The sequence below is a fragment of the Guillardia theta genome, assembly GCF_000315625.1.
Source record: "Guillardia theta CCMP2712 unplaced genomic scaffold GUITHscaffold_1, whole genome shotgun sequence".
Classification (NCBI taxonomy): Eukaryota; class Cryptophyceae; order Pyrenomonadales; family Geminigeraceae; genus Guillardia; species Guillardia theta.
The window spans coordinates 1,361,212-1,383,042 of NW_005434673.1; the positions used below are offsets into that span (position 1 = coordinate 1,361,212).

The 21,831-nt window shown below is 52.3% G+C and overlaps 11 protein-coding genes across 11 annotated transcripts in view; 5 read left to right on the forward strand and 6 right to left on the reverse strand.

The window, feature by feature from the left end:
• Nucleotides 1-735, reverse strand: part of GUITHDRAFT_131710 (hypothetical protein) — a gene marked incomplete at both ends in the record, with an annotated part of 2,023 nt that extends 1,288 nt beyond the window's left edge. Inside the window, 3 exons of the mRNA XM_005842459.1 lie at nt 160-306; nt 467-601; nt 661-735. Of these exons, the coding sequence (XP_005842516.1) occupies nt 160-306; nt 467-601; nt 661-735 (357 nt within the window). The remainder of the gene's footprint in view (nt 1-159; nt 307-466; nt 602-660) is intronic.
• A 459-nt stretch (nt 736-1,194) lies between these two features.
• GUITHDRAFT_99313 (hypothetical protein) lies at nt 1,195-1,779 on the reverse strand (the record flags this gene model as incomplete). Its single annotated transcript, XM_005842460.1, has 1 exon — nt 1,195-1,779. The coding sequence occupies one exon, from the start codon at nt 1,777-1,779 to the stop codon at nt 1,195-1,197; it is 585 nt and encodes a 194-aa protein (XP_005842517.1).
• Nucleotides 1,780-2,606: 827 nt separating this feature from the next.
• Nucleotides 2,607-3,384, forward strand: GUITHDRAFT_99314 (hypothetical protein; the record flags this gene model as incomplete). The annotated part of the gene is made up of 5 exons (XM_005842461.1): nt 2,607-2,685; nt 2,740-2,798; nt 2,844-2,948; nt 2,992-3,071; nt 3,135-3,384. 5 exons carry the CDS (start codon nt 2,607-2,609, stop codon nt 3,382-3,384), a joined length of 573 nt encoding a protein of 190 aa, XP_005842518.1.
• A 24-nt stretch (nt 3,385-3,408) lies between these two features.
• GUITHDRAFT_131712 (hypothetical protein) lies at nt 3,409-6,086 on the reverse strand (the record flags this gene model as incomplete). The annotated part of the gene is made up of 7 exons (XM_005842462.1): nt 3,409-3,600; nt 3,670-3,840; nt 3,908-4,008; nt 4,064-4,140; nt 4,204-5,258; nt 5,300-5,677; nt 6,003-6,086. 7 exons carry the CDS (start codon nt 6,084-6,086, stop codon nt 3,409-3,411), a joined length of 2,058 nt encoding a protein of 685 aa, XP_005842519.1.
• A 677-nt stretch (nt 6,087-6,763) lies between these two features.
• On the forward strand, nt 6,764-7,589 carry GUITHDRAFT_149818 (hypothetical protein). Its single transcript, XM_005842463.1, has 4 exons — nt 6,764-6,933; nt 6,990-7,121; nt 7,173-7,301; nt 7,351-7,589. Exons 1-4 carry the CDS (start codon nt 6,907-6,909, stop codon nt 7,438-7,440), a joined length of 378 nt encoding a protein of 125 aa, XP_005842520.1. The 5' UTR covers nt 6,764-6,906; the 3' UTR covers nt 7,441-7,589.
• Nucleotides 7,590-8,072: 483 nt separating this feature from the next.
• Nucleotides 8,073-8,222, reverse strand: GUITHDRAFT_58978 (hypothetical protein; the record flags this gene model as incomplete). Its single annotated transcript, XM_005842464.1, has 1 exon — nt 8,073-8,222. A coding segment is annotated over one exon (150 nt), but the record flags the coding sequence as incomplete, so codon positions are not given.
• Nucleotides 8,223-9,687: 1,465 nt separating this feature from the next.
• On the reverse strand, nt 9,688-12,386 carry GUITHDRAFT_99318 (hypothetical protein; the record flags this gene model as incomplete). The annotated part of the gene is made up of 16 exons (XM_005842465.1): nt 9,688-9,750; nt 9,807-9,884; nt 10,127-10,231; nt 10,280-10,417; nt 10,460-10,509; nt 10,805-10,910; nt 10,959-11,010; nt 11,061-11,156; nt 11,227-11,323; nt 11,474-11,523; nt 11,625-11,680; nt 11,727-11,783; nt 11,844-11,913; nt 11,953-12,008; nt 12,053-12,133; nt 12,183-12,386. 16 exons carry the CDS (start codon nt 12,384-12,386, stop codon nt 9,688-9,690), a joined length of 1,359 nt encoding a protein of 452 aa, XP_005842522.1.
• Nucleotides 12,387-13,499: 1,113 nt separating this feature from the next.
• GUITHDRAFT_99319 (hypothetical protein) lies at nt 13,500-16,476 on the reverse strand (the record flags this gene model as incomplete). Its single annotated transcript, XM_005842466.1, has 27 exons — nt 13,500-13,508; nt 13,569-13,637; nt 13,689-13,731; nt 13,895-13,947; nt 13,997-14,067; nt 14,133-14,169; nt 14,219-14,262; nt 14,306-14,351; nt 14,405-14,450; nt 14,496-14,550; nt 14,598-14,645; nt 14,709-14,775; nt 14,828-14,971; nt 15,018-15,095; nt 15,132-15,190; nt 15,250-15,293; nt 15,341-15,371; nt 15,499-15,544; nt 15,592-15,631; nt 15,679-15,707; nt 15,758-15,811; nt 15,868-15,911; nt 15,965-15,989; nt 16,041-16,111; nt 16,166-16,242; nt 16,294-16,366; nt 16,416-16,476. 27 exons carry the CDS (start codon nt 16,474-16,476, stop codon nt 13,500-13,502), a joined length of 1,464 nt encoding a protein of 487 aa, XP_005842523.1.
• Nucleotides 16,477-18,882: 2,406 nt separating this feature from the next.
• Nucleotides 18,883-19,296, forward strand: GUITHDRAFT_62642 (hypothetical protein; the record flags this gene model as incomplete). Its single annotated transcript, XM_005842467.1, has 1 exon — nt 18,883-19,296. A coding segment is annotated over one exon (414 nt), but the record flags the coding sequence as incomplete, so codon positions are not given.
• A 276-nt stretch (nt 19,297-19,572) lies between these two features.
• GUITHDRAFT_58183 (hypothetical protein) lies at nt 19,573-19,896 on the forward strand (the record flags this gene model as incomplete). The annotated part of the gene is made up of 1 exon (XM_005842468.1): nt 19,573-19,896. A coding segment is annotated over one exon (324 nt), but the record flags the coding sequence as incomplete, so codon positions are not given.
• A 424-nt stretch (nt 19,897-20,320) lies between these two features.
• The window catches only part of GUITHDRAFT_83795 (hypothetical protein), a 7,252-nt gene continuing 5,741 nt past the window's right edge, over nt 20,321-21,831 (forward strand). Inside the window, exon 1 of the mRNA XM_005842469.1 lies at nt 20,321-21,708. Within this exon, the coding sequence (XP_005842526.1) occupies nt 20,347-21,708 (1,362 nt within the window). The 5' untranslated portion in view covers nt 20,321-20,346. The remainder of the gene's footprint in view (nt 21,709-21,831) is intronic.

The following is a 21,831-nucleotide window of genomic DNA, read 5'->3' on the forward strand; positions in this document are numbered from 1 at the left end:
CCTCCTCCTCTCCTCTCCTCCTCCTCTCCTCCTCCTCTCCTCTCCTCTCCTTTCTCTCGTCCTTTTCCCCCTCCAGATCCTCCTTCCTCCCCTCCTCCCCCTCCCCTTCGCGCGATCTCTCTCTCTCTTCTCCCCCCCTCGATTCTCATGCTCTCTCACCGCAGCTCGTCGAAGCCACGGAAACGCGCTGCTCGTCTGCCTTCCTTTCCATCGCGCTCGTTTACCTCCTTTGCGTATGAGACAGAACCCGGCTGTCTCCATGGCGACGCTCTCGACCTGCACCTTCTCTCCCACATACCAGTTGACCTGGACGAGCTCGTCACATGACGAGGACGGTCATAAGGACGCCATGGCATCAACGGCTGGAGCACGATTGTAGTGGAGGAGGAAGCGGTGGAGAGAGACGCTCGAGGAGGAAGGCGCGAGGTCGCAGGTGAGAGGTCAACAACGCAAGCAGGTGACTTACGAACGATGACTTCCCCGCTGAGTGGTTGCCGATGAGGAGACAGGTGGTCCGATCCTTTCCGAGGTCTGCCCCATCCTCTTCATCGCTTCCATGGTCCTCCTTCGACATATCGCCGCCGACTCTTTGCCTCGCATCCTATGGACGAGGTGAGAGGAGGGGCGGGAGGAGCATGAGACTATCTTTGTCCCTCTTACCTGAAGCTCTTTCCTCATCCTCTCCCTCTCTTCCTTCATCTTCCCCACCTCCTCCCACCATGCTTCTTCGCCCATGCTGTGTGTGCCCAATTTCCCAACCTCACCCCCCTCAATTCGTTACCTACCCAACCTTTTGACAAAAGTATGACCCTACCCTGATAAATTCCTTTGAGATTTGTTCTGTGAAATTACTTTCGTACCCCTACTACAAGTACCCCTGGGATACCCACCCACCCTTATTCATCATGACCCCTGCCGGCCTCCGTGCATGTGATGTCATGATCGGAAGGAAGCAATGACCAGCAAGACAAGATTGTATGACATGCAATGAGAACAAGAAGGAAAGATCCAACAAACAAGCACAGTTCCAACAAACAAGCATAATTCCAACAGGACATCTGCTCTCTCTTCTTGTAGACCAACATATCTACAACCACCTCATTTCTTGACCTGCGATGAAAGAATTTAATAAAATTATGAATAGAGTCTATTTACACATCGATAAGAAGAGAAAGAGAGCATGAGGAAGGATTTTTATCTATCGAATGAGGGATCATCTGTTGGTGCATATGATTTCGGCGGTGTTTCATCCAGCATAACATCATTGCCACCGACTTCACCTTGATCGTCTTTGGTCGCTTCGACCTCTGTCAGGTAATCTGATATCATGGCTTGAGCTTCTTCTATGCTCTTGAACACTTTGTCCACATCCTGACCAATTTCTCCACCCGTTTTTTCCAAATCCTTCCTCGCTTGCTCGAATTTTGCTTGTTCTCTTTCAAAGTTGTCCAGCAATGTTGCGTAATCTTCGGTGGTTTCATTCAAAAACTCTGAGAAGTTCTCTTGTATCGATCTCAATTCAAGCATCTCCTCGGTATAATTCTTCCACATTTGAAGCTCATCCAAGACACTTGTTGCCTCTCTTTTCACGCACAACTCCTTCTTCATCTCTCGCAGCTCATTCTCCATCCTCTTCATCCATCCTCGAAGCTCTCTCGGCTTCATCCCCTCCACGAAGCCAGCTGAGCTTGCTGAGCTTGCTGGAAGAGGAATCTGATCAGGACTACGAAGAGAATGCGGAGAGTTCACGCCATCCTGTGCCGAAGGAGCCGACTGCATGAGCGCACAAGCGACCAGTAGCGCTCCCCATCTCGCCATTCCTTTCGAAAATCAAAAATAAAAACTTTTACGCATTCAAAAAACAAATAGCAGTTGAGGCGGACTCGATCAAGAAAAAAAACAAAAAAAGAATGGGGAATACATAATAGATTTCCCCCATGGGCTGCGGGGAGTCCAAGGGGGGGGGATGGAGCGAACAAGATGCGGGGAAGCTGCGGGCAGCAGAGCAGACAGGCAGCTCTCTGTCCTTCATAGGAAGCTCTCTGATCATTATCACGTACCTCTCCTTTCCCTCCCTCCGAAAGTTCGCCTTCAAACTGGTACTTGCTGGGAGAGGGACATTGGATAAGGGCTGTGGAGGGAGGGTCATGGCTGTATGGTTGTCACTGACATGGTCAATCTGTGCGCAGGTAGCTTTCCTGTCACTGAGTGATGCCCTTGCTTCGTTTGGTGACTTCATTCAACCACACGAGGACTCTTGTGAGCGCGGAGGAAGTGGAAGATGTTCAACTTGTGCTGAGAGACTTTGGAATGTTGATCCTTTGATCTTGTTATTGATGTCGCATCAAGTGATCTTTCTCTTGTCTTGTATCTTCGGCAACCTACTTGTATCGTCGGTTTTCCTTGTGTATTTTTGAATTGCTGCATCGGCAGGTGGGGTGTGTCTACTGCAGTCGTTCATAGTTTCCATCTTCGACCTGTCGTCGGTCTTGTGGACTGCATGTATCGCCCACTGTCTTGTCCGTGCGATCCGTTATCGGGATGGAGACGTCCAGCGTTACGAGATGAGGTAGAGATGCTGCGAGTATCCCGATCAGGCAATGACGATGTTGAGCAGATACCACGCAATAGCATGGGGGATACCTTTTTTCCTTTTCCTCCTGCCCCTCTTCTCCAAGTCCTATGGTAAACAAGGTGTTGGTTGACAGCTCGGGTCGATGTGACACCATGATGTTGTAGGGTATGAGTATGGTGCATGCTGGATCCTGTCAACAGCGCCTGTGTTGAGATTCGTGCAGGTTTCGACGGCGTGTTCCCAATGTTGCAAACTGACTGGTCGGCAGTTCTACATCCCTCTCTGGATTGTGATAGGATACAACGTGTGGAACATAAGTACTCTCATCTTCCATCTCCGCGGACTCGTGTTGTCAACGCAGGATGATTCGCAGGTAGGTCTTTCTGCAATAGAGGCGTTGTGTGAGCTTGCGGCAGGCGAACACAGACCTCCAAGTGTTTTGGCGGCTCGCCTTGTACCCTGTCATCCTCATCATCTGCTGGTTCTTTGGCACTATGTAAGTTCTCTGTCTTCATTTCCTTCTTGTTCCTGTGTGACAGCGCTAACCTGCTGGAGACAGTAACAGGATCTACAACTCCCTGCATCCTGATGAGCCCATCTTCGCTCTCTACTTCCTGCACAAGTTCTTCGGCTCCATGCAGGGCTTCTTCAACTTTCTGGTCTACGGTATGAGCACAGCCGTGCGAGCGAAGCTCTATGAGGTCTTGTCTTGGACCCTCAGTCTTGTCGGTATCAAACTCCGGGGGGCGAATTCCGAAGAGATGGAGCTTACCAAGTATTCCATCAGCCGTGAGGAGGGAGAGAGCTAGACAGTCTGCTCGCTGTTCGCTTGTCTACCATGGCGTTGGGTCTTCGATCTCGTTCTCCTTGATGTTCCAGTTGTCAAGAGCCGCAAGCTTCTTCTCCTGCTGGACTTCCCATTCCTGCTTGGCTTTCTCTGATTCCTCAGGGATGTAACTTGAGATGAAGATCTTGAAGATTATCAGCAAGTGCTCGAGAACGGCTGTTGCCCACAGGCAGTCGACCTGTCGAACGGGTGGATCAAGAGGAGAATTGAGGGCAAGATCGAAGAAAACTCTTCATCAGAGACTTACGTCAGTCATCGTCGGGAAGTAGAAGTACAGAGAGAAGCTACAAACACCCACCACACCGGCGTTTGTGATGATGGAGAGGGTTGATAATGTGTCCAAGACAACTTGGTAAGAGCCTATGTCAGCAGCAGTAATCGCGTCCGGTCGTCGATTCTTGGTCAGCAGTTGAAGGGCCTGATAGACGATCAGCTCGGGGGTGTTGGGCAGGACAAGGTAAACGCGCCTTTGAACGAAGGTCAACCAGCGACGATATCAGGCACACGAAGGACATGAAAGGAGACACGATGCCAAATAAGGAAATGTAGCCGAACTGGTACACCCTGTCCTTGTAAAAGTCGATAACTGCACGGAGCGAAATGAAGTCAGTGAAATGAATATATCTGTTTCACCAGCCCACCTGGATTCGGGACCAGCCATTCATACTGCTCCTCCTGCGGAGTCAAGTGCACTTTCCCCTGATTTGCCGTGTTTGGACTGGCACAGCCAATTGTCAATGCCTTCCAAGGGATCTCAACGAAAACAAATCATCTCTTGTACCTGCGCAAGTTGTCGAAATACTTGTTGATCAGAGGAAACAAGTAGGCAACACTGGCCCCCCAGACCAGCTCCGTTGTGAGGATCGAGATATAGACGACTTCTAGAACAGGCATGCACTGCCAGTGTGGACATCGGCAAGGTCCTCCAAAGCAATCGACAAAGTTCACCCCAAACGCGATCATGATGAGCGCGAAATATTTGTTGAGGATTTTGAAGTAGAACGTCTTCATGATGATTGCATCCTCATGCTCTGTGAATGTCCTCCAGTTCTCTCTGGCAACAAGATATCTCATGAGCCCAGTCAGTTCCAGTTCAGCCACTCCGTCTAAAATCGAGTCGAACACAATGGATACCACCGAGAAACAGATCCCACACAGCATTCCCCCGAACAGAACGTCTCCAGGCCGCATCATCGGTAGAGCAAAGTCTTCCCAGATGATGAAGAACAGGATGACTGCGATCAGATTGAAAATCACGATGACTGTGAAAGTAACCAGCTGATCCCTTGCTCGACCTGTTGGAGGGAAATACGTGCCTTCATCGTAATAAAAGTCGTCAACCTCATCTGTGATCTCATTGACGTGTGTATCCTTCTCTGTGTTGTCATTCTCTTTGAATTCCTTCCTGATTTCTTCAAGATTTTCGAAATCCAGAGTATCCCACTTATACTTGAGCGAGCTTTCAAGGTTCTTCCAGAGCTGTGAGAACATGTTGGACCAAATTGCGATCACGACTGCAAAAACGACATTGTACGGATTGCTCAGATGCAATGAATCTCTGTAGAAGTTGTAGTCTTGAATAGTTATGTACAGGCCAATCAGAGCTGGTATCCACAGCATAGTGCAGTAATATCCCATCCATGTGAAGAATAGAGCAAGCTTTTCACCGAAATATTCGCGGACCAACTCGAGGGGCTGGGGTTTGATTAAAGCTCGCGCCCATTCATTCAGAAGCCGCAGCCTCATTCGATCATGATGCAAAGGAAAATAGGCGGCGACGATCGGCAGGCCGGGAACCGGATCTTCCTGCTGCAGCTTAGCAAAGGAGATCTGGTTCTGCGCGGCTTCGAACGGGTCGTCAACGCCATACGGCTCACTGTGACAAACCTCGTCATGATCTTCAGCTGCTGTGCGCTGCAGAACAACTCGAAGCCGTCAAGCGGCTTGTCGAACGCTTGCTTGCTCTCGATCTCTCTCGAGTATGCGCAAAGTGCCCCTCCATAGACCTCTTTCAGCCGCAACCGAATTCGTCGCTCCTCTGCCTCATACCTCAAAACTGTATCTGGTGCGCTGATCTTAACAAACAGTAGCGTGTTGGATTTGTTCACAAATTGATCGACGTTTAAATTCAAGGCCCGCAGCTTTCCTATCACCCATTCTCTCTTCTGCTTGTAGTATGCCTGCTCTTCCGGAGGAGTCTCGTCTTCATCCGGAATGTTGAAAACGACACACTGAGCGGGGGGACCAAGGGAAGCCTGTTGTTACATGATCAAGTTCTGACACGATCAACAGGGTTGCGATATGCTATGGAAGATTTATGAATAGTCAATCCAAGTGAAATAAATAGATCACGACAACATGTCATGGACGATTCCATTCAATCAGTGCAGTAATTACACGATCATACAGAAGAGAGAATTGATGTTGTGTGGCAGCAGGTAGAAAAATATGATCTATTTGACTCGCAGTGCACAGCAGCTACAACAGCAGCAACAACTTGTGGTATCGAGTCAAGAGAGCATGGTTGTGGCCAACAAACATCGAGGCAACTGAGGGAGGAGCAGATAGTGTGAGAGGTACCGCAAGTAGAGCTGAGACACCATCGTCATCGTCGTCTTCTGTTCGATGCCGCGTCGCCTTCACCCGATCCTTCAGCGACGGCATCCCGAACCGTCACCGCAGCACCCTACCCCTCAATTTCATGTGTCCTCTTTGGTAGAAAAGGGGGGTCCCCCACCCCTGGATGTAGTGTACGGGGCTCTTTCAGTCATAATGAGGGGTATGTCTCATTTTTGCAAGGTTGCTGCTACCGTTCCGAGTTTCAATAAACGACGGTCTCGCCGTCCGCCCGGGGCCGGGAACGGCCTGGTCCGCCGGAGTCCACTGACTCGAAGGTATCACTGAGTTAAGTTTGGGGTACAGCAGTTGGCCAGGATTGGGTTTGATTCTCGCTGTCTTTGCTTCAAAGTTAAATTACAACTTGATCAGTACCGTAGCCTAGTAGGACAATCAGGAGCTTTGCTCTTCTCGCCGTTTGGCCTGCCAGTGCGTGACACGGTCCTCAGTGGTACTGATTTTTGACTTACTTTTGAGCAAAAAGGTCCGGCCCAGTCCGAGCCGATCCTCCGCCCCGGGCCCGCCTGGGCCTCGGAGTGTCTCGGAGTCGGACGGCCACCGCGGCCCCCCGGGCCCCCGGCCGCGCGGTGGCGGGGCCGCTCAGCCGAGTCCTGAGGCTCGCCCGGCCCGGACTCGGGACACTGACAAGCGGCCGGGCTCGCCGGACGTCAGGCCGGACCGTACGGCGTCAGTTGAAGTGGGCACTGAGGGGATGCGGCACAAGGAGGCTGACAAAGGAGGGTGAATTTTTAAGGACAGCAGTGGAGGGGGAGCAAGGTAACACGAACGACCAGCTGAGGAGGGAGGAGAGCGAGAAGTAGGCAGGTCACCTCATAGATCCACCGTCTCTGCTTCTAGCTCGACAGGGATGAAGTTTTCAAACCATTTCTTTAAGGTTTGACCCTGCCAAGTGTCGCTGCTGCGCATGATGACACACGTTGCTTACTTCAGGTCGGACTCCCTTTCTTCTCTTTCATGGTCTTGGGCTCCTTCGGCCTCCAGCAGGGACTCAAATCGAAGTATTTGGACTATGACAGGCGGACCAAGGGATCAAGTACGGAGGACCCCAACGCTATCCTCGAGGTGAACGGGAACTGCGCAAGCCTACGGCCTGTTGGTTGATCTGTGCTGCAGCAAATCAACAGCACCCAACTAGAAAAAGAGTTTGAGATGAAGGCCGTTCCAGGCAAGATCCAGTCTACGCATGAATCTGCGGATTTGTTGTACCTGAGGAAGGAGTTGGAGAGCCTGCGAGAGTCAGAGGTAAGTTTGCGCAGCGTGCGATGATAGAATACTTATGGGATGAACGCAGAAATGGACGGGAATTCCTCTTGACAAGCAGAAGCAAGAAGTCAAACAAAAGATCAGAGCCCTGAAAAGGAGGGGTTTCCTTCCCTTCTAAGTTTCTCATGTTGCGTGAAACAAAACTAATGCCGAAAACAACAAATGGAAGAAGCTTCTACTGGAATGGAAGAAGCTTCTACCCTTCCGAACGAAACTCTTAGATGTTGTCTTCTTCTTTACTTGTAACAGAACCTTATTCGACCTTCGGCTTGAGCTCTGCACTCCTGGGACGGAGGCAAGTCCACAAGACGATTCCCAGCAACGACCAAAGAGCAGCAAAGGCTCGAACATAGAGCAGAACCCATTCTGGTTTCTCTTCCAGCAGAGGCTCCCAGAAGGGAACATATGGGAGCTTATCGGTCATAGAAACCTGCAAGTGTATGGCAGAGATTTTCCGGTCTTGCCCCCTCACCAAAGCTCCGTCCTCATTCCGCAAGTCAACCAGTCCGGAGACTTCTTCTTCCATCAAATCGCTGTAGACAGTGATTTAAGCAATGGAAATGTCAGACGATTTTCGGCCTTACCTCAACAATAATTCAACTTTCCCAACAAACTCTCCCTTCCCTACTCTGTCCCAGTCCCACACTTCGACCTGCGAGGAGTGAAGTCAGTATCATGATTGCTGTCCCTTCCATGGGATATTACAATCAGATTAGTTGGCGTCGTCTGAGTCTCGTTGTAAGTGAGCACAAATGACTGATCCCACTTAGGGTTGTAGGTCTTCTTGATCACTTTTGACTTCTTTGAAGTATCCCCAAGCTTCACGATCACGAAGGGATCGCATTTTGTGTGCAGATCCATCTTCGGCAAATGCTTTGCTTCTACCAGAGTGATAGAGATGGTTCCCTGCTTGGGAGGGGGCTTCACCGGGTCCTGCCCTGACTCCGTCTTAACCTTGATACAGATAGCACGCTTTGGGTCGATTTCGTATCCTTTCCTGCACACGCACTCATTGTTACCATCAAATCTTGACCCGGCTATGATAGAGCCACAGATCTATAAAGCTTGTCAGAGACGATGATAGTCAAGATGAACGATATGACTACCTTGTTGCTACCCCTGAAGCACTCTCCATCAGCATAAACAAACCCTTTCTTGCAGACACAGCTATTTTGCCCGTTGAAGGCTGTGTTCGGTCCAAACCACTGTTGGCAGACTGTATCGTTTGCTTCTACACACGTTCCGTTGCTATCAGGAACTGATCCTGTCTGACATGTGCACGTGTTGTTGACGGGTTCATACATAGCCAGTGGGCCATACATTCCCTGACAGGTCGAGTTTCCGCCGGTGATACATTTACCGCTTGCATCTGGTATGAAACCTTTCTTACACTGGCAGTTGTTGATGCCGTCAAACTCGGCGGAGGGTCCAAACTGACTAGCACATACTTCGTTGTTTCCCACGATGCAGGTGCCGTTCACATCGGCTGTATATCCCTTGACGCATTTACAGCTCCTGACGCCGTCATACTCAGCAAACTCGCCGTACAACTGCTGGCATTGTTCTTCTGGGGAGCGAGGAGCAGTCATTTCCTCCAAGGAAACAAAGCCATCTTTGTCAAGGTCTGCCCGCTCAAATGAATTGCGCGACTGGGCCTGCCAGCATGTCAGCTCAACATAACGAGAGCGTGAACAACATGTAAAAACATGATATCACCTCATCAAAATCTTTCCCCTGCTCATCTGCAATGACCTTGTCTTGCTTCAAGTTCTCCTCCATGGAAATAAGCCCGTCCATATTCTCATCGTACTGCATGAAGATCTCCTTGAAGTACTGGATTTGCTCCTGGCTCACCTCCTCCTCGACGACATTCATGCCTTTATCTCCATATACAGTTGTGAGGAGCATCAGCATCCCTAACAGCGCCAAGGCGCGCGCGCTCCTCCACCTCCCCCCGTCTCGCTCTGACACCATTACTCGGCCTCCACGTTCGCTAACCGTTACAACGGTTCTCTTTTACAAGTGGGCTGAGCGGCACTGCGGCAGGGTCGGGCCGCCGGCCGGCCCGGGCCGCCGCCCGCGGTGACTGGCCTCAGACCGGGTGATCGGCCGGCGAGTCACTGAGTCACTGGCTCACCCGAGTGGCCCGCCGGGCACAGGCTGACAGTGACCCGGCGCGGGGACTGACTGAGGTGACCGATTCGGCGTCCGATCGCCGCAGCAGTCACTGCCCGGCCCGGGACTCAGACGGCGGCGGTCCGACGGTCAAAGCCTGTTGTGAGTCTAGACGAGCTACATTAGCACTACAGTAATCTTGTCCAGTTAACGCCCAGTGGGGCCCGGTGGGGAAGGAATAGCTTGAGGATCAGGAAGCGCCTAGCTGGGAAAGAAGCTCCAAACTGTCCATACTCACTAGGAAGCCTTCCTCCTAGTTGTACAACTACAGTCAGAAGCATCAACGTCGCTTGTCAGGAGCTCACGTACCTGATACAGAGATCTCTTTCCCAGCACGCTGCTCGCGTTCTGGTGCCCAAAAATTTTGGCAACACGGATGGCGGTCGCCTGAAGAGCGCGACAGTGAGGAGGAGGAGGAGGAGGAGGAGGACAGAGTGGAGAAGGAAGGAAGGAAGGAAGGAATGAAGGAAGGAGGAGAGGAGAGGAGGAGAGGAGAGGAGGAGGAGGAGGAGGACAGGGCGAGGAGGAGGAGGAGGAGGAGGAGGAGGAGGAGGAGGAGGAGGAGGAGGAGGAGGAGGAGGAGGAGGACAGGGCGAGAAGGAGAAGGAGGAGGAGGAATAGAGTCTCACGGATGTCAGTAAGTTGTCGCCGACAAGAACTGCACACTTTCGCTCTCCTTCAGCTTCATCAGCCTCCTTCCAAGGAGGCGCCTCCTGTCTCTCCATGGCCTCAGCCTGTCAGTGTGTCAGCGGCAGGCACGAGCAGCAATCAGCTACTTTCACCATCTCCATCACCACCCTGTTGGTCCTCTCCTCCACGTCTCCAGCTCCACTCAGCAGCTCCCTCTGCTTCTCGTAGGTTGCCTCCTCCTCCCAGTCCTCCTGCTCCTGTGGGCTACACCACTGCATCCCCTCCAGGACCTGAAGGAGAGTGAGCTGCTAGCGACAAAGTGACTGTGTTACATGCTGCACGTGAGGGCCCAAGATCCAGTCTGCTGTTTCTTGACATATCCCTGCTCCTGCGTGAGAGCATGGCAGGGAGGCTGTGGGATGTGCAAAATACAATGATACTAGAAACGAGGAGAGAGGGGAGGAGGAGGAGGAGGAGGAGGAGGAGGACAGAGTGGAGGAGGAGGAGGAGGAGGAGGACAGAGTTGATGATGATGATGATGAGGAGGAGGAGGAGGAGGAGATCGAGGGGGGTAGGCGGAAAGAGGAGGAGGAGGTCGAGGAGGTCGAGGTCGAGGAGGAGGAGGAGGAGGAGGACCCATCTGAAGCGGATGGGAGCTAGAGCTGGATTTCTCGCACCTCGCGGAGATGACAAGACGAGGGTCACGCGAGGGAGGAAGCGAAGCTTCTGCTTGATCAGCAAGCATCGTTTCTTGCCTTGCTGTGACAAGCTGCCCGTGTGCTGCTGCTGCAAGTCAGGACACGCCACTGTCGCTCCTCTGCTCAAAGACACCTCTTGCTGTTGGTGGGAGAGAAAGAGGATAGCGCCGAGCCCTTTTCTTCTCCTGCACATCACGTGAGGAACAAACGCCCTCTGCTTCTCCACCCTTCTGACAGCTTCTCCAAGAACATCCTAGGAATCTCCTCAGGCGTCTGACTCAGCGTGGCGATGGCAATCCTCGGACTGCCCAGCAGCATCTTATCAGGCACGCTAAGAAAACAGCAGCAGCAGCATCACATCCTCCTCATTGATAGCAGGAGGGCTCGCAGCCCTACTCGACCCGTTCATGCTTGCGAGCGAACAGCAAGTGGTTTCACCCGTCAGAAAGCTCTCATCCAACCCTCCTCCACATGTTCCCTTGCAGTTCTTACAAAAGTCTGCTCAGAGTGCAGACTGGGATACAACAGCTCTCTTCACCACATTCCCAAAGTCGATCAGTTTGCAAACCAGACCTTGTCTCCCCCCATCCTGATGCACCATATGACCCGCCTCCTCAAGATTGTTGAGGGAGAAAGAGCATGACTTACTTGCGTATCGAAGGAGAGAAGCAGCGAAGATCCGTAAAATCTGCACGGTTCTGTAGAGTCAGCTTTCATCATCATCGTCATCATCATCATCATCATCATCATCATCATCATCGTCATCGTCATCGTCATCGTGCAGAGGGGGATCACATACTCAAATTCTGTCTGCGAGGAAAACCAATCATACAGCTCCAGGAAGTATCGCTCAGCCTGACGCACGCAAGTGAGTCCATGGAGGAGAAAGGAGGGAGTGTACCTCTTGACGTAAAGAGTCCGTGGACAAGAATCGGAGGAGGAGGTCGCTGAAATCTTGCTGGAGTACACCAGCATCCGAACATCAGTTGCATGTATGCAAGAGAGAAGGAGCAAACACCAAAGTCTTGGGCTCATCTTTGCTGTATTTGTACCCAGCTTGTATGAAATCATCGCCGCTGGCAATATTCCTTCTTATCATCGTCATTGAGGAAGTTGAAGCCTGATACCTCTCGTTGAGCATGTGGGCTCCGATGACCCTCGCTCCTATCGATCCTTGTGTGCTCTGCCCTCTAACGTCACCGGCGCTCTCGATCACTCGGCTGAAACCTCCATCGCCTTCTGCGTCTGCTCGTCAATCTTGGCTGGCGACGCCTCCACCCCGTAGGTTCTTGTTCCTATCTTGACATCCTGCATGCAGGGTGAGAGACTTGGAGCAGCAGGACATGAACACACGCACAGCGATCGCTGGTTTCGCAAGCCCCTTGATCGCGTTCTCCATCACGATCCATTCTTGCTTCTCTCCGGATTTATCGTCTACAATCGTGCGCGTTCTGATCGCCACGTCACTGCACATGCCAACGGAGGAATGCGTCTTGCCCGTGAAATTTCGGAACGAAGCGAGAGAGGAAGGGATGATTGACAGCATCCTGAGGGCAAGCATTACACATGCCACGGCAAAATCAGCGTGTTGGCGCTTGCTAGCAAAGAGAGGAGAGGAGAACCTTGAGGAAATCGATTTCTTTCCTGCCACGAGCACCGGACTGCACAATCTTCAAGACAACCTTCGAGCAGCATGGAGCATGTTACTAACAGTTTTGAATACCCTTCTGAAAGGCTTCAGGTCCCTCCATTCCACCCTTCTTCGCACCATCTAATGTCCCCGACAACAAGTGGACAACAAGATTCTTTCACCGGGATCCCTTCACCAGTCAATCTCTCACACACTTCTCTTCTTCCTCGCCCAAGGCTATCACTGTATGCCACCTTCCTTTTCGCTTTCGTTCCGCATCTCCCTCTTCCAGCACATACCCCCCGAAACCTCCTGACACTCCGACGACTTGCTCCGACTGGCTTCTAGCTACCTCCGCAGTCCCCCCCCCCCCCCCTTCCCTCCCATCAGTCGCACCCTCTCTCACTCTCCTCCTCCTCCTCCTCTCACCTCCCCATCGGGCTTCACGCCCTGGTCATGTCCGCCCACTGCGAAGCCATCGAACTGTTTCTTGGGCATGCCACGGGATCCGAAGGAGCGTGGTAGCACAACGGACCGGTCTTTTCTCCGCCTTTTCAATCGAATTGAAGGGTAGGGTGCAAAATGGGATATGAGGGGTATGAGTTCAAAGGCGCTGGGAATCAGGTGGAGAAGAGCAACTCAAGTCTTTCGTACCACATCCTGCTGCTGGTGCTGCTGGTGCTGCTGGTGCTGGTGCTGGTGCTGGTGCTGCTGCTGCTCCTCCTCCTCCTCCTCCTTTTCGCCTTGCTATCCTGCTCTTCGCTGGGCCAAATCTCCCTTCCTCCTCCCCTGGCACTGCATCCTTCTACTTCACCTGCCTGACTCGCCTAGCCAGACTAGAGTTACCAGGCCCAGTTGCGTCAGCACCTGAACTTCGCTCCCTTCCTCCTTCATATTTCTGCTCCTCATTCTCCCCGCCCATTTGCCTCCTACAATCAGCCCGGCAGGACCTCGAAGGGCAGGAGGAGCTGGGCAATCTCTTTATTTCATCTCGAATCTCACTGTACAACACCCGCCCCCTCCATCCCTCCCCCCTCCTCCTCCTCACACCGACTGCCAGCAGCAAGTCAGCAGTCAGCAGCAACTAAGTCTGCGGCGAATCTTGACGCTCACCTCCTCCGTCTCCGAGCTGGTGAAGTGCTGGGTAACTCCCGCGCAGTAGGCGTCTCCCAGCACGTTGACCTGGAGGTCAGGACGGTTGTCAGACGAGGACCAGAGAGCGAGCACAAGGACCGTCGTTCTGAGTCGATCCAACGCCCAGTCGACCGTGAAGATCCTGCAGGGGGACACTGAGTGGAGGAAGGAGAAGGGGAGAAACGAGGCGAGCAGCTTGAGGAGTGTGAAGGTTTGGCGAGATTCTTCGGAGCGAGAGGAGGGAAGGAGAGGAGGAGTAGAGGAGTAGGAAGAGGACGAGGAGTGGGATGAGGAGGCGGATTTACAGGGAGAGATCTCCAGTGTACTCGTCCAGGCCGGCAGCCTGCAGGACCATGACCTGATCGATGACTGTCAGCGGCACAGGGGCGGAGTCCAGCTGGGCTCACCATGGTCACGAGCCCAGCTGACGGGATCGCAGCAGCTCCGACGGCTGCTAGGGTAGAAGTTGCAGCGATGACTTGACAGGGTGTCAAAGTGAGTTCTCAGGTCACAGGAGTTTTTGGGGGGGGGAGCGGAGGTTACCGATCATGTGCCCAGCTGACAAGGGGACCTGGTGCAGCTGGACAAGTCGTGAGGGCTTGCAAGGCACGCGGCTCAGGTAACGCTACCTGGGCGATGAAGATGACGGTGAGGGCCTCGTAGAGCGCCGTTCCTGCCACTTCATGACAACAAGGAGGGAGGGATGGTAGTCAAACCATTCATGTTGACCGTCGCCCCGAGCGGGAGAACAAACTTGCAGATCTTGAAAAGTTCTCTCAGACTCCCCGTCAACAAGGGCCAGCGAGAACTTGAACCTGCGGGGAGACGCCGTTCCTCTCGCAGCAAAGGATAGTGACGGGCCTTGCATACAGTCAGCTACCTTCTTCAGTCAGGACCGGTCAGTACAGAGTGGCCGAGGACGAGTCAGTCCCGAAGGCAGTTGCCAGGGCAGGCAAGAGCCCTGCAGCTGCTCAGCACAGCGAGAGTGTCAGGTATTGTAGTTCCCACCCTTTGTGAAGGTCCACGGGTTGGTCTTGGTATTGAACCAGAAGATGGCTGAAAAGATGTCAGCCGAAAGACAAACGAGCAACGATGAGTCATGAAAAGAAATTTCTCCACCTGGTAGCAAGATGAGGCCATGGATGCCCAGCGCTATGGTGACTGCGAAAATGTACATCACCAGTGACTGCCAGGCAAGTCAATGGCAGTGGGAGATCGAGACGGTAGCAAACAGTTACCCGGAACTTGTTTCCCAAGTCGTCAGACTCGCACATTTGTGATGATATCAGGCAGCAGATGCCCAGGGGTGAAAGCCAAAGGATTGCTTCCACCATCTTCATCACCACATGGTTGAAGATGGTAATAAGATGGATCATAGAAGCCTGGAACGCTCGTTGTCATGTCGTTTCCTACTACTGCAGTTCTCACCGTTTCACTGGAGTCCAATCTTGACAACATTATGCCAAAGAAGACCGAGAAGACAAGCACGCCTAGGATATTCCTACTCTGCCACTCAGATGCTGTTGACAGAGTTCAAAGTACTCCCGACATGTTCGCCGCTGCCTCAACGATGTTGGGCGGACACATCTTTAAGAAGACATCTGCATCAACGGTTGTCAATCCTACTTGCTCCCGACCATCACGCATGACAGGACAGAACCTAGAATAGTGTCGAGCATGCCCGCGTTAGACCCATTCTTGGAGCTTCATCAAATTTTCAGCATTATCTCTCAGTAGCGGAAAAATTCAACCTCGTCGTTGTGTTGGTCCAGGTCGACACGGCTGATGAGCAGAACAGTCAAATTCATCTCATGATAACGTTGTCAAAGATGAAACTTTGTGACAGATCCGCCTGAAGAACACATCTACTGCACCGACCTCCACTACCAATTTCCACAATTTCTCTCACCTGAACCGGGCTGTACCGTTACTACGACGACAAGACCGACAATGACCTGGAAGTCATCATCATCGCTTGAAGTTTGATCTCAACATCCTCCACCGCAAGAAAGGTAGTTCCAGCCATGAAGGAGATTGCAATTCTGATATCATGTCAGCGACGACGAACAACCTACGCGTCCCTGTCTACTTGGCCAGTCGCTTGGTTGAGGACCCGGCCTTGGAACAACGACCGTCAGGAGTCACAGCGCGAGAAAGGTTGAGATCACCTCCTTCAAGGCACAGACACCAGCAATCATGCTTCCAGATATCAGTGGTAGAACCTGTCAAAGGGAGCCACGAGCTCAGAAATCAGAAAACCTCCTTTCTCCCCAGTCACCATCATCTTCAGGAGATTCAAGAAAGCTCTTCCAGGAAAGCCCACTTGTGACATACGATCAGGAACCTTGCAACAACGACAGCTGATCATGTTTCACCTAACTTCGTCACAATGTATCTCGGCTGTGTACCAGAACATTAGCATGCGATCAAGGAAGGGTTGTCAGAGCTCACCGAGTCCTTTCCTGTACCAGGTGGGAGACTGGAAGTCAAGATGATCCCCAGGACTATCCCGCAAAGAACTCCTGCAGAGGAGAATGTTTAACAACCCAGATACCAACACAACACCTTGCCATCACCACATACTGTGTAGAACAGGAGGGGATCTCTCCTCCACGCCCTGTGCATGCAATCCCACCGGCTGATCCTCCGATTCCTGTTGGTCCTCATCACGGGCGTGCTGGCAGGAACTCACGTCAGAGCTTACATCTCCTCTTCATCCATCGAGTCTTCCACGAGCAGCTTCTCGTGCCCGTGCGAGCGATTGCGATCCTCATCCACTGGGGGCAGCGACTCGTCAAAAGACTACGCGGATCCCCTTGCGCTTACCCTCCTCTTCCATTTCTCGCTCATTCTCAGAGCTCCACCTTCGCTCGAGCTTGACGGACATCTTGATACGCACCAGTCAGAACAACGGACCCCATGCCACTTGTCAGATCGTTCGTATGCTCGCCATGGGCTGTTAATTGCAGACTCCGTACCATGAAGCTCACCAACGGCAACGAGCACGCTCAATGCTGACATCATCCACTAGATGTTAAGTACTGAGTTCGGATACAAGTTATAGATCTTGACGAATTTTTCTGGAGCTCAATCTCCTTTCAAACCTGCAGCTTTCCTAGATTTTCACACTTGCAACTCGATTATTATCGAAGGGTGGCATACAACCTTTTCCTCTTATCATGTTACCATGGTAGAAACATCGATCTGCTCATCCCCCCTCGTCAATCTTTCGCTGCTCTCTTCCTCTCTTCCTCTCACCTTCCTCTTCCTCCTCTTCTTTCGTCTACTGCCCTTCGTGTAAAAGCTTCATTGCCATTGCTCCTCATGTTTGGAGAGATCCACCCCACCCCCACCGGGGCCCCCACCCCCATTGAACCATCCCACCCCCACATTCTACCTTTTAATCACCCCATCTTGAGCTTTCTGACTACCCACCCTGTGGTGCAAGTGCCTATGGCTGCCCCACCCCTACCCTTTTCTTAGTCCATATGAAGGTGCCACATACACCCCGGCAAGAAGTACCCCCACCTGCTCTCAACAAACATTCTGGTCAACACACCCTCGCAATCAGCATTGATAACAGGGGTCGTTGCAGGCCTTGTGAACATTCGCGGACAAAATTTTATCCCCTACCCCCTATTAAACTGGAGTTTTCATGGCCACATGGAATTACGGTAGGGTCCATGGGCTTTGGATGGATCGGGCCAACCCTGGAAAATTCAGTACCCTACCCTGTTCTAACCATATTTTCGTACTAAAGGACCCCTACTCAGGGGCTACTAGGAATCCTTGGGTTATAGCGGGGATGTGGTCTCAACGCACATAAACGGACATGATGGCGCGAAAAAAATAGGCGTGAGGGAGGAGGAGCCGGGGGGGAAGAGTGGAGGAGGAGCGGAGGATATGCAAGCAGAAGGACGCAGAGAAGAGGACATAGTTGAGACAAAGAGCAAGAGACAGATGCGGAGAGGACGATGGGAAGAAAGAATGATGATGAGAGATAGAATTTCGAATTGAACGATCGGGAAAGGAGCCAGAATTCTCAAGAAAGCTTGATGAAGAAGAAGATTGAAAGACGACAGCGAGTCAGAAATGTTACGATGATGCAGAGAAAAGGTCTCACCTGTTAGTTTGAAACACATCAATTTAGATCGGTAGGGGTAATACCTCTCACACGCGCAAATTGCATAGGGATGAAGTAGAAATCTCTTACGTTGAGCTTATCGTATCACCCTGTTGCATTCTTTGCAATTGCCTTCGTAAGAAACTCAACACATTTCCAGCTATTTTGGTTTTGCAAGTGCTTTGTGTCTTGCAGTAGCACTTTTGTTGCTCCTGATGAATCTTGGGTAGGGTTTTCTATAGCAAGCCAAAATGCCATCTCCAATGGACTTCATGGCACACGAATTGCAACAGCCGGGATCAGGAAAGGAGATTTTCGAATTGAAGGACATGCTTGATGCGGTAAGAACTCTATGCGCTCCTTTCTTAATCCAGAGGATCTTTAATTCCACATCGCCAGGCAGAAAAGCAAGAGAAGGAGAGAGAAGAACAGAAAAGGAAGAAACTGGTGAATGCCGGCAGTGATTTTGTATGATGCTGATGGTTTGAATTCAGGTTGGGGAGATCTTCGAGGATCAATCTACTGACGTACTTGAATTTGTTGTTCTGGATCAGCTCTAATCCTCTTCTTCAGAAAGATGAGAAGCAACAAATCGACGATTGGCTCGACGAGATCTCAAGGAAGGTAACACCCGAAGATCGTCTCGAAACTTCAGTGGTACATTTTGAACTTATCCCAGGATTCTCAGCTGCGAAAACAAACGCAGACCACCAAGAAGGAGGAGGCCTTGCCTCCGATCCGGAACAGCAGCAAGCAAAAGAAGATGATACAATCGGGCCCCAGTGAAGTTGAGAAGCAGAAAGAGAACCATCCTGACAGAAAAGCCGAAAATGCGGACAAAATGAAGAAAAACCAGAAATACTATAGTTATGATTACTTTCGAGAATGGGACAAGTTTGATGTATGTCACTGAAACGGCCGCTTGGGGGAAGTTCGTTGACCTCTCCATCAGGTTGAGGAAGAGCTGAAGAGGATTGAAGAGGAGGAGAAGCAGCAAGAGCAATTCAGGTAGAGCGAGCTCTCAGACTGCAGCACCTTGCTGATTGCCCACTTGAATCAGGACTTTCAAGAAGAAAGCGGCCGATGTCTCCGATCCTTCCGAGGTGCATGACTCCAATGTCTCCTACAAGATCGAGAAGATGACCAAACTGGAGAGATGTACGTCTGTGCATGTGTCAAGATCGTCTTGTTGCTGATCACGATGTTTCAGCGATGGCCTCCAAACGAGAGAAGGAGAAGGGGAACGAATGTTTTCGGTGCGGAGAAATCAATGCTGCCATCGGGTTCTACTCCAAGTCCTTGGAGCTCTGCCCTGATGACCACCTCGTGCTCGGAAATCGTGCTCAAGCTTACATTGCATCCAACTGCTTTTATCAGGCTGAGTTGGACTGTGACAAGGCGCTGTCGATCGAGCCGAGTTACCACAAGGCGCGTTACAGGCGAGCGGTAGCGCTGGAGAAGCAGGGCAAGTATGAGGCTGCAATGGACGATATTCGAGCTCTGCTGGAGCAGGAGCCGGAGAATCAGGCTGCAAAAGTTTTGATGAGAGATTGTGAGTACCGACTCAAGGACAAGAGGGAGCGAGAGGAGGAGAAGAAACGCATAGAGGAGGAGAAGCGCAAGTACGACGCAGCCCCTCGTCGCAAGATTCAGATCCAGGAGCTTGATGAGGACGAGGACGAGGACGAGGACGAGGACGAGGACGACGGGATGAATCTTCAAGCTCTGAAGAAAGCAAGAGAATCCGTAAAGGAGAAGGAGAATGCCAAAAGGAATGCGGTAGATGTTCCCAAGCAAGAATTGTCGCAGGACGAGGAGTCCAAGAGATTGAAGCAAGCGGCGGAGGAGCGGCTGCTGAAACTGGAGGCAGCGAGGAAGGAGAAAGATTTGGGCAACGACAAGTACAAGGAGAAGAAGCTGCAGGAAGCTCTTGTTCACTATACTCGATCACTCGATCTCCTCCCGCGAGACAACGAGCTGAGTCACTTGGTGCTGTCTAACCGAGCTCTCGTACACATCGAGCAGCGCAACTTTCTCCAGGCAGAGAAAGATTGTTCGGATGCTATCGAGATCCACTCGCGGTGGGCGAAGGCCTGGCACAGGAGAGGAGTGGCGCGATGTAAGCAAGGGAAGCTCGAGGAGGCGATGAAGGACCTTGAGGAGGCTCTCAAGATTGAGCCCAACGCGAGCACGACGCTAGATGAATTGAAGAATGTTCACTCGCTGATGGCGAAGAAGAGGAGCGAGAAGCAGATGGAGGGGAGGTCGCATCCCGTTGGAATGAGCAGCAAGATCCAGATCATTGAGGAAGATGAGGATGACGAAGACAAAGATGATGACTTTGTCTTCGTGGACAGAGTTGGACAGGAAGAGACCAAGAATTCTTCCTCACGTGTGAAGATTATTGAAGTAGAGGACGACGACGACGACGACGACGACGACGACGACGACGACGACGAATCAGCGCCGGTCTCGTCAGGCTCGAGGGGTGAAGGATCAGTCAGGGAGAGCGATGCTCGCAACGAAACTTCACCTTCGCAGGATGGTGACTACGACCAGGTTGAAGCTGCGGATGTTGGTACCGAAGACTCGTTGAAGATGCTCAGGAAGTTGGCAGAGGATGATGCTGAAGTGATGGAGGACGAGGAGGGAGGTTCTAACAGCTCTCACAATAGTCACCGCGAGCATGGAGGTTCCCCACTAGAAGCCAACGAGGTGAATGCTGAGAGAAATTCGGAGGAGGTGGGGCAGACGGAAACAAAGGCAGCCATGAAGACTTCTGAGGACAAGAAGGAGGAGAAGAAGGAGAGAATACTATGGGATCCCACGGGACGAGATGCTAAGACGATAGAGCGAGCGAAGAAGCTGAAGGAGGAAGGAGACTCAAAGTTCAAGCGATCTCTGTTCGAGGACGCCATGCAACTGTATTCTGATGCGCTGGTGACCCTGAGTGAGGACATTGGGTACGAGGAGGAGCGGCTGGTATGCCTGTCCAACAGAGCTGCTTGTGGCATGCAGGTGCGGGACTACTCGCAGGTGGTGAGGGACTGCAGCCTTGTGCTCGAGGACGATGAGAAGAACCTCAAGGCGCTGGCTCGTCGCTGCCTCGCCTACGAAGGGCTCGAGAAGTTTGCGAGAGCTGCTGAGGACGCAAGGACAGTGTTGAGCATCGAGTACGCGAGCGGCGCTCCTCTCTCGGCCTTGGGCATGCGAGTGAAGGACTGCCTGCAGCGATGTAAGCGACTGTGCCCTGAGCTCGAGGGCGTCAAGATCCCCTTGCTGGATCCCAAGAGCTGCACGGCAGGAGGAGGCTCAGGCTCGCAAAGAGCAGCTCAGCAGGAGGTGGCAAAGACAGCAAGAAGCAGCGAAACAAAGGATGACAAGCAAGCGAACGAGGAGGCCAGGAGGGTGAAGCCAGAGGAGGGACGAAAGGGTGGGAAGGCAGCGGAAGAAGGGAGGAGCAACAAGAGAGTCATCGAGGAAGACACCAGCAAAGAAAAAGAGGAGGGGAAGGGTAAGAAGATAGAGGAGGAGGGGAAGGGTAAGAAGGTGGAGGAGGAGGGGAAGGGTAAGAAGATAGAGGAGGAGGGGAAGGGTAAGAAGGTGGAGGAGGAGGGGAAGGGTAAGAAGGTGGAGGCGGAAGGAAGGTCTTCCAAGTGGAAGGAGGCGGAGGACAGCAAGGTCAAAGGCAACCTCGCCTTCAAGGCTGGGAAGTATCAGCTGGCCCTGATGCATTACTGCGCTGCCATTGAGCTGGTCGGCCATCATCCCACGTACTCCACCAACCTTGCAGCCACCTACCTGGCGCTCAAGGACTATGAGAACGCTCGCGTGAGCTCGGAGGCGGCGATGGCAGTGGACGCTTCCTACCCCAAGGCCTTCTACCGCCATGCGCAGGCGCTGGAGGGACTGGGAAGGCTGCCGGAGGCCCTTGAGACGATCGAGAAGGGGCTGCGGCTGCTGCCGGAAAGCGAACAGATGAAGGAGATGAAGGAGGTGAGACGGTGAAAGGAGTCAGAGAGGAGGGAGGGAGGGAGGGAGGGGAGGGGAGGGGAGGGGAGGGGAGGGAGGGAGGGAGGGAGGGAGGGAGGGAGGGAGGGAGGGAGGGAGGGAGGGAGG